The 10,506-nt window shown below is 41.0% G+C and overlaps 1 protein-coding gene across 1 annotated transcript; it reads left to right on the top strand.

Moving 5' to 3' along the window:
• Positions 1-602: 602 nt before the first annotated feature.
• Positions 603-10,185, top strand: ZBTB21 (zinc finger and BTB domain containing 21). Its single transcript, XM_077479839.1, has 2 exons — positions 603-782; positions 6,406-10,185. The coding sequence occupies exon 2, from the start codon at positions 6,419-6,421 to the stop codon at positions 9,485-9,487; it is 3,069 nt and encodes a 1,022-aa protein (XP_077335965.1). The 5' UTR covers positions 603-782; positions 6,406-6,418; the 3' UTR covers positions 9,488-10,185.
• The last annotated feature ends 321 nt before the right edge of the window (positions 10,186-10,506 follow it).

The following is a 10,506-nucleotide window of genomic DNA, read 5'->3' on the forward strand; positions in this document are numbered from 1 at the left end:
AAATGTACAAAAATCAGCAGGGGATCAAATCAACTTTTTTGTACAATTATTATAGTTTTTGATTTTTTTACATTTTTATAATAGATTTAAATTTTTGTAAAAGATTTTAATTTATATATATCCTATAATAGTAATTATATATACACAATACTATAAGAGTTTAGGACTCTTTATAATATTCTTATAGGATTTTATATAGTAAGGGGTTTATAAAAATGTAATAATAAAGTATAAAAAAAGAAAACCCTAAATATATATATATATTTTTTTTTTTTTTAGTTTTTTTTTAATACTTTATTATTACATTTTTATAAACCCCTTACTATATAAAATCCTATAAGAATATTATAAAGAGTCCTAAACTCTTATAGTATTGTGTATATATATTTGCTATTCTAGGATGATATATGGTAGACCTCTGTCCGTGTTGTGCAGCGCACATGCTGGGACCTGTAGTTCCCCTGCAGATCACAGGACGGATGACATCTTCCCCGTCATCTCTTCTGCTGCTGATGACAATAACAATCATCATCACTTTCTCTCCCCGGAGCCCCTCCCCCGGCTCCGCCCCCCTCTCCCCCCGCCCCTCCGGCGGATCCAGCCAATCGGAACGCCGCGCACGTGACGAGCGCTCCGTGCGATGACCTCATCTCTGGTGTGGGATGACGTCAAATTCAAGATGGATGGAATCACGGCGGCAGGAGCTCGCAGATGAATTGCGGACCGGAGGGAGAAGACAGCGGCGCGGTGAAGAATCCGCCGCCCCGGGTCCGGGAGTGACGGTGGGTTATCCGGACGTCCCCGTAGAGCCAAGGCCCGCGGGCCGCTCCCTGACGTAACAACCCTGCGCTGCTCTCTCCGTCCCTTCGCTGCGACCGCCCGCTTCCCGGGAGCGCCGCCGCCTTCCCCTAAATAGCTGTCAGCTCGCCTGCCTCTCTCTCCCCCCTCACACACCCTTCTGTTGAAGCAGATGCCACTGCGCATGCGCCGAAGGCAGGCTGAGGCGGCGCGTACTGCGCTTGCGCGCTCTTTCGCCACGTGACGTGCTGGGTGGCTTCCTATTGGCGGAGTGTGCAATCTGATGATTTTTCTCGCTAGGTTTGTCCCCACTGAGTCATGTTGTTGGAGACCGTTAGTTCTTCTCCTATGACGTGGGGCTCCTGAAAAATGGCGGTGTGACCCAAGTGACCACTTGTCACAACTAACATTTTTCATTTTCAAATAGTGACCTATTAGTGTTCTGTTATACTTCTAGTGGTGTATGTGCTATAACAAATCTAAATGTATATGATCTTCCCAATATGGGAGCTGCATCCTCTGCAGGGGTTCTCCACCATCCTCCTCAAAGGAAACTGAACCCATATATATATATATATATATATATATATATATATATATATATATAAATTTATTATTTAAAAAAAACACACACACATCAATTTTATTTATTTAACGGATTGCTGTTCAGGGCAATTTTGCCATTTTGCAACTTTTAACACACATTAAAATCAGCATTTTTTTTTTTTTTTACTTAGAATTCGCAAAACCATTATGTTATTTCTGAAAGTAGAGACCCTGGAGAATAAAATGATGGCTGTTGCAATTTTTAAATTTTGTCCTTCAATATTTGCGCAGACGTTTATCAAACATGTATTTGAAACCCCTTGCTGACTGCTGCAATAGATGCACCTGTGTGTGTGTGTGTGTGTGTGTGTGTGTGTGTGTATACACACACACACACGCGCACACACACACACACACACACACACACTTTTTGAGATGGGAGCAAGGGACACCTTTTAACAAAAGTATGTAGGCATAGGACACACCCCTTGCCACGCCCCCTTAAAGGAGAATTCTACACAAAAATAAAAAGATTTTTTAAACCCACTAGGGATTTTTTTATTTATTTTTTTACCACTACTATTCCTTGATACTCGCTTTTGACATTTACAAATGCAGCTATTTAGAAAATGGATGAAAGGTTTGGCACATTTTGAAAGAAATAGTGTCCATTTTCTATATCACTATATAGATCAGAGCAAAATGAGGAGGAAAGAGGAACTTTGTTCCAGACCAGGGACAGTCCCTCGAAATCAGTGTATGTGTGTGTATGTGTGTGTGTGTATACTCTCCTTCTCTCTCTCTTTTTTTTTTTTTTTTTTTTTTTTTTTTAACCTTCTGTGATCCATTGCGGACAATGAAATGTGTTCTAATCCTTCTCCACTCTATCTAAAACCAAAAAAAAAAATTGCCTTTAGTTATACTTCAACAGGTAAGGAAGAGATTTGGGGTCGTTTTGTCTCCATAAAGAGGACCTGTCATCCTTATTTCTATTACAAGGAATGTAAACAAAAAGTACCAGAAAAGGCCTTCAAGTGGTTAAAATCAGCACATTTTTCCTAGAAAATTACTCGGAATCCCAATATAATTATTTTTTATATATATATATATATATATATATATTATATATATATAATCTATTTTATGTGTGTATATGCTTTTTATTTTTATTTTGTTTTTTTAAAGCGGAGGTCCTTGAGAATAAAATGCTGGCTGCTGCAATTTTTTTTTTTTTTTTTTATGTTGCACAGAATTTGAGCACCTGTTTATCAAACGCGTTATTTTAAGAAATACAATAAAATGAATTGTGGTGCACACAGACACAATGTAATACCCAATGTTTAGTAAAATATATAAAAAGATGTTGCCTTGGAAAAATAAATACCAAATGTGTCAAGATTTAAAAATTGCTTATGCCCACTAAATAAATGGTGACAAACTACAGTACCTAAAAGTGTCCATCCATGGATGACTAAACACCTTACAGGTTATTAGTTAAGCCTTAAAGTGGTTGTAAAGGCTGAAAGTTTTTTTTTTTTTTTTTTTTTTCCTCCTAAAGTGGTTGTGAATGTCAGACATGAAAAATAGTGTGTACTTGAGTCTCAGCAGCGGCTTCCGTGAAGAGGAAAGATTGGCAACAATGGCTGCAGAGCCTGGGTGATGATGTCCCCCATAGGCTTACAATGGTGCATCCGTTGTCGGCTTTCCCTCCTCTACACTGAAGCTGCCGCTGGGAGCCGATCATGTGACCGGACTGGAACGCTTTTACACCTGGAGGGGTGGGACCAGCTTTAAGTATAATTAGGATTTGACAGGACTTACACTTTAAGTTTATTATCCTTATGTAAGCTCTGACAAAAACATGGAGCTTACACAAGGATTAGATGCTAACAGATTAACACAGTGAATTGTGGGGACAGTTCAGGGAAGGAGAAGATGTAAACAACAAAGTGTAGCACCCATACGCCTCTTGGCTCATAAGGACATAAGCGGGTGTACACTCACCGGCCACTCTTATTAGATACTCCTTGCTAGTATCTGGTTGGACCCCCTTTTGCCTTCATTCTTCATGGCATAGATCCAACAAGGTGTTGGAAACATTCCTCAGATATTGGTCCATAGTGACACGATAACATCACACAGTGGCTGCAGATTTGTTGCCTGCACATCCATGGTGCGAATTTCCCTTTCCACCAACATCCCAAAGGGGCTCTATTGGAAGAGATCTGGTGAGTGTGGAGGCCATTGGAGTACAGTGACCTCATTGTCCAGTGGTGAGATGATTGGAGCTTTGTGACATGGTGTATTATTCTGCTGGAAGGAGCCATCAGAAGATGGGGACACTGTAGTCACAAAGGGATGGACATGGTCAGCAACAATACTCAGGTAGGCCATGGCATTTAAATCAGGGGTTGACAAATTTGCTTGGAATCTAGGAGCCAGCTTAAAAAGTTAGGAGCCAGGTCCGTGACGGCGATCCGGACCTGTCCCTGGCCTGACATGGAGACGAGTGAGGGGAAGATAACAGCGCCGCCATCGCCCCCCCCCCCCCCCCCCCCCCCGTCTCCAAGTCATTGCCCATAGCTCTTAGAGGGACATTTTATTTATTTTTTTCAAATGACAATTTTTTTTTCAATTGCATTTTAGTGTAAATATGAGATCCGAGGTCTCTCTGACCCCAGATCTGATATTTAAGAGGACCTGTCATGCTTTTTCTATTACAAGGGATTTTTACATTCCTTGTAATAAGAATAAAAGTGACACAACATTTTTTTAAAAGAAGGTGGAAAAAAAAAAAGTTAAAATAAAGCAGAAAAAATAATAATTTTTAAACGCGCCCTGTCCTGCCCGCATATAAAATCGGTGTTCGAACCACACATAGGAGGTAGCGCCGTGATCGGTAGAGCGAGAGCAATAATTCTACCCCAGACCTCCTCTGTAACTCAAAACGTGCAACCTGTAGAATTTTTTTAAACGTCGCCTATGCAGATTTTAAAGGGTAAAAGTTTGTCGCCATTCCATGAGCGGGTGCAATTTTGAAGCGTGACATGTTGGGTATCAATTTACTCGGCGTAACATTATCTTTCACAATATAAAAAATAATTGTGCTAACTTTACTGTTGTCTTATTTTTTTTATTAACTAAATTATTTTTCCCAACAAAAGTGCGCTTGTAAGTCCACTGCACAAATACGGTGTGACAGACAGTATTGCAACAACCACCATTTTATTCTCTAGGGTGTTAGAATAAAAAATATATATAATGTTTAGGGGGTTCTAAATAAAGGGAAGAAGAGGCAGGTAATATAATACAGGCAGAGGAATCTTCATTAACATTGCTGGTTTGTCATACCAACGGCGACCACAAGAGGGCGCCAGATTCCATAAGGAATCATAGGACCGCAGAAGGCCTCAAAGCCGCGGCCTAAATTTTCGGCCGCCGGCGGAACGGCCCGACGCGATCACGCTGGGGGGGTCCACAGACACAGGATACCCCCAGCTGTGCTGCCCCAGGCGCGAGGTCGCTATTTCTAGTCGCCAATGCGACCTGGCGACCGGGTTTTGTCGAGCCCTGATTTAAATGATACTCAATTGGTACCAAGGGGCCCAAAGTGTGCCAAGAAAATATCCCTCACACCATTACACCACCACCAGCCTGAACCAGTGATACAAGGCAAGATGGATCCATACTTTTATGTTGTTTACATCAAATTCTGACCGGACCATCTGAATGTTGCAGCTGAAATCGAGACTCCTCAGACCAGGCAACCTTTTTCTAATCTTCTATTGTCCAATTTTGGTGATCCTGTGCGAATTGTAGCCTCCGTTTACTGTTCTTAGCTGACAGGCGTGGCACCCAGTGTGGTCTTCTACTGCTGTAGCCCACCTGCTTCAAAGTTTGATGTGTTGTACATTCAGAGATGGTATCATGCATACCTCAGTTGTAACGAGCGGTTATTTGAGTTACTGTTGCCTTTCTATCATCTTGAACCATCTGCCCATTCTCCTCTGCTCTCTGACATCAACAAGGCATTTAACTCCGCACAGCTGCCATTCCCAGTAAAATCCTAAGGCCTAATAAATATATAGTTATGGCATGCCATGCGTTAAATTACAGTGTTCCCTGTTTTAGCACACATCATAATGAAGCGGCCCTTCACCACATCAATCTCCTCCCCCTACTCCTCTTCCATACATATATCCTAAAAAATCCTGGGTGTGCAGAGATGCACCGCTAGTCTTTCAGGTACTTGGGAACTGGCAGAGCCCTGTGTTGCATCTGCACCCGCCCAGGGGATCTCGGCGTATACACATAAATGTCTCCAGATTCTGGTATATGACCACTATAGCGGCCCACAGCATCCTTCTGCATGCAAAGATGTACTACGGAGTTGTGCAGAATTTTGGTAGCAGAGTGGTACCACACTGCCTTCAGGGACAGCTGTGACATGGCAATCCCAGGAGGTAGTGGGGCTCGGTCTAGGCCATAAAGCAGAAAGTGCTGTCTTACAGCACAAAAATGTTAGGGACATTTTTTTTTTTTTATTATAAAAAATAAAATAAAAAATCACCATACTTACCAAAAAATGTATAAATAAATATGCTGTGTTGCTGCTAATAACTGCTGAGCATTCCCACACCAAATAAATATTAAAATATCACAAAGTGCAATGCAAAAAAAAAAAAAAAAAACTATTGGATTGTGCAAACAAACCTTATATGTGTGTGTCCTGAAAAGAATATGAGGAAGTCGCTGTATCACTTGATACACGTGACGTCATCATGTCAGAAGTTTGCGTATTAATGAGGAGACACAAGGTTTAAGAAGAAGAGCTTGGACTGCATATTGTTTGGAGGAGCTTTTGCACTATTACTGATTTGGCTTTGGGGGATTTATGGTATTTTGGTCATGTTTGTTTGTTTATATATATATATATATATATATATATATATATATATATATATATATATATATATATATATAATGTGTGTGTTTAATAAAGTAAAGGGTTCTCCTGATCATGTAGCAGAAAAAACTCATTGTTTAATGTCTGTTTTCTAGGTTTCTCAGAACAATGGATGGCCTTCTACATTACATAAATCCGGCCCATGCAATTTCCATTCTGAGTTCCTTAAACGAGAAACGCCTGAAGGGGCAGCTGTGCGATGTTCTTCTGATAGTCGGAGACCAGAAATTTCGAGCACACAAAAACGTGTTGGCTGCCAGCAGCGAGTACTTCCACAGTCTGTTCACGGACAAAAACAACGAGTCTCAAACGGTCTTTCAGCTGGACTTTTGCGAAGCTGACGCCTTTGAAAACGTCTTGAACTACATCTATTCCTCATCGCTGTTTGTTGAAAAAGGAAGTCTCGCGGCGGTTCAGGAACAAGGATACAGCCTTGGAATAAGCTTCCTGACAAATATTCTTTCCAAAACCCCACAGGCACCATTTTCTTCCTCCAGCAAAAAGTTGACTGTCCAAGAGGAAGATGAAAGTGGGTCTCAGCAAAGAAGCGTTATTGTCTGTCAAAGTAGAACCGAGGCGCAAAGCAGAGACTTGTGTAATCAGGACAAAAGCCAGACAAAGCCTTCAACGTCTTTGGGGAAAGCACCTTCCGTTAAGCACCATGTGCGCCCGGGTGATTCTCTTGCCAGTTTCTTGTCTTCTGAAAGGAAGTGGCATGGGTCCTCTAACTCAGGTGATCAGCCCTTAAGTGGGTCGCTGAAACGCAAAGCAACATTTCATCAGAAGGTATCTGAAGGATATGATGTTGATGTGAATGACCATCCTTCTGCTGGATCACATCCAAGGGGAAATGAGATTTTAAAGAAGAAATTGGCATCAGCATCTTTACTTGGCTCAACAGAATCTCTATATTCGTCACAGAAACCAGAAAAAGGCACTTCAGAAATGAAAGACGAAAGAAAGATACTGTGTTATCCTCAGATGGGACTTGGAGCTTCTTCCATCAGATCCTCAAGCCAACAGATTGACCGTAGTGGTCCACTTGTTAAGAGTCTTCTTAGAAGATCATTATCTATGGACAGTCAAGTTCCTGCATACTCACAAAGCATTGACTTGCAATCCGTTCAAGTAACAGCATCCCAAAGGGATAGTCCAAATGAGGATGTGCTTATTGGAATTTCTCAAAGGCACAATTTAAAAGGACCTATAGATAAACCTGGAAACCGAGACAAGGAGCAGGAAAAGACTTTGGATCCTTTAAGACCCCTTAGTTTATCACAGTCAACTTCTACAGAGAACGATTTATGTATAAAGACTGAGCCCAGCAGCCCTGCTTCAGAACCATCAGAGGCAATGCGAATAGGAGATGCTACTCAGCAAAGGAGTAGAGCATTTTCTGTTAAATCTGAAGACTCTCCTTTGCGTACTCATTCAGCTAAAAGAAAATGTCAGCCAGAAAAAAGAATACCACCTTTAAGAGTAAAATTGAAAAGAAGTAGTTCTCCAGAATCTGATGGAAACTATGCAGAAGACTCTACAGCCCTTGGCGATTTCTCAGATTCAGACGATAGCAAGGAAATGGTCATTGCAACGCCAGATGTCCTCCAAAACAAAAAATTCAAATGTAAACACTGCCTTAAAATTTTTAGATCGACAGCTGGTCTTCATCGTCACATTAACATGTACCATAACCCTGAAAAACCATACTCATGCGATATTTGCTACAAAAGGTTCCACACAAATTTTAAAGTGTGGACGCACTGTCAGACGCAACATGGAGTATTGAAAAATCCATCACCTGCTTCAAATGCACAAACCGTTTTGGATGAAAAATTCCAAAGGAAACTAATAGACATTGTAAGAGAACGGGAAATTAAAAAAGCTCTTATGTTTAAGTTGCGAAGGGGAAAACCAGGCTTTCCTGGATCTTCTAGTAGCCAAGCACAAGCCATGAAAAGAAGCTTGAGATCGAGAACCAAAGCTGCTTTTACTTGTAACCAGTGTGGGAAATCTTACCGCTTTCTTACGCAGTATAAACAGCACCTCAAAATGCATCCAGAAGAGAGGTCTACATATAGCAACAAGTCCATCAGGCCTAAGGTATCTTCTCCTCCAAAGAGCCCGGTGGAAAACAAGGAGGTGTATCCTTGCCGACTTTGCAATGTAAAGTTTACTTCATTTCTTGAGCAAGGGAATCATGAACGCATGTGCAGAAATGCTACTCTCTGCCCCTACTGTAGCCTTCGGTTTTCAACCCCAGAACAGAAAAACGAACATGAACCAAAGTGCGAATATAAAAAGCTGACATGCCTTGAGTGCATGCGAACATTTAAATCTTCTTTCAGCATCTGGCGTCATCAAGTTGAGGTCCACAACCAAAATACAATGACGCCAACGGAAAACTTTTCACTGCCTGCGCTCGATCACAACGGAGAGGTCAACAACCCACCAAGGTTGCAGTCTTTGTCCGAGTCCAGCAAAGGGAATAACTTTCTCTCGTCGAAAGACGACGGTGTTTATAGCGATTCTTCGGAACATATGAACTTCGATTCCGAGGATTCTAACTGCCTCCCTGAGGACCTTAGCGTTTCAAAACAGTTTAACGTTAAAATTAAGGAAGAACCCACAGATGAGATGGACGATAGCTCAGAAGCCATTTACAGTCAAAAGGAAGACATGACTGGCTCTGAGCGCGGCATGTGGTCGTGTGAAAAATGCGGGAAAATGTTTACAGTCCATAAACAGCTGGAACGCCACCAGGAACTCTTGTGCTCAGTCAAACCATTCATCTGCCACGTATGCAACAAAGCCTTCCGAACGAATTTTCGACTTTGGAGTCACTTTCAGTCGCATATGGCACAAGGAGAAGATGTGTCATCTTTTAAAGAGCCAGAAGCTTGTGCTCCTGTGAGCTCTCCATCTCCACCTCCTCCTCCTCCCCCGCCACCACCACTGCCACCTAAAATACCGCCCATAGAGCCAGAGAGACGCCCCGCTTTACCGGAAAAATTAGGTGGGAGCGAAAAAGGCTTTGCCCCTCAAGAATCAGATACACTTTTTTACCATGCCCCACCCCTTTCAACCATTACCTTCAAACGGCAATTCATGTGTAAACTGTGTCATAGGACCTTTAAGACTGCGTTCAGTTTGTGGAGTCACGAGCAAACACACAACTGAACCTTTGGTGCTACAATACATGTTTTTGTTTGTTTTTTTCTCTTCTGACAGTTGCTACCGATTTAGCTAAAAGTAGAAGATCTCTGAAGATTGAAACCCTATAATTTTTTCATTTTTTATTGCTGTTGCTAGAAGAATTTTTAAATGGTGTGCAGTAATTTGGTCTTAAATCGACTAGTAAACTAAACCCCATCTCCTCCAAATCTGCATAAATTTTTTTTTTTTTTTTGTCTTACATTATCAGTTTTATATGCATGGAATCCCTTACCTGCCCTTGCTTTTACATAAAAAGTTTCAGTTGCACCAACTTATCTTTTTGGTGTTGGTTGGAGACTCATTCTTTTGAAGTTTAGTCACCTCACATCTATAATTCTTCAGGACGTGATATTTTTTGTATTTACTGCAGACAGTGAAAGATGATGTAACTATTAGTTATCCTGTAGCAATAATCAATACAAGAACCTCAATTCAGTATGTCACTTTTTTTTTTTTTTTTTTTTTTTGGTGAATCTTCGTCTTTATCTGACCAACAGATGGTTCTGTGCTGTGTGATTTAGACTAGCATTGGTAGAAAGTTTTTATATTGTTTTAGTATTCGGCAAAACCAGATCTCACATGGTTTTGAAAACTTATGGCTATGATATTCTTTTTTTCTTTAATAGATCAAATTTTGTGATTAAAGGGTGAGTTTGACTACAGCTGATATCTCAATTTTTGCTAAATACTAGAGAGGAAAATCCACCCAACAGTTCCTGATGCCTCTCAGTCAAAAGGTGCTTAGGTCTGGATACACTTTATGGGCAAAAACCCGATTATCACAGCTGTGTGAGCTTGTTGCACATTCCAGTGCTAATCAATCAGCATGAATATGATGCTACCCTGTTTCCCAATTGTAGCTTCAATAGCATCCACTCTTCTAGGAAGGCTTTCCACAAGACTTTAGAGTTTGTGCCAGTTCAGCCCAAACAGCATTTGCAAGTCAAATACTAATGTTAGACAAGAAAACTTTAGCATTCCAA

The sequence above is a fragment of the Lithobates pipiens genome, unplaced genomic scaffold, assembly GCF_037356315.1.
Source record: "Lithobates pipiens isolate NorthernLeopardFrog02 unplaced genomic scaffold, aLitPip1_a1.2 Scaffold_16, whole genome shotgun sequence".
Lineage (NCBI taxonomy): Eukaryota > Metazoa > Chordata > Amphibia > Anura > Ranidae > Lithobates > Lithobates pipiens.

Excerpts from the sequence above, each read along its gene's own strand:
- ZBTB21 (XM_077479839.1), top strand. The coding sequence starts at position 6,419 with ATGGATGGCCTTCTACATTACATAAATCCGGCCCATGCAATTTCCATT.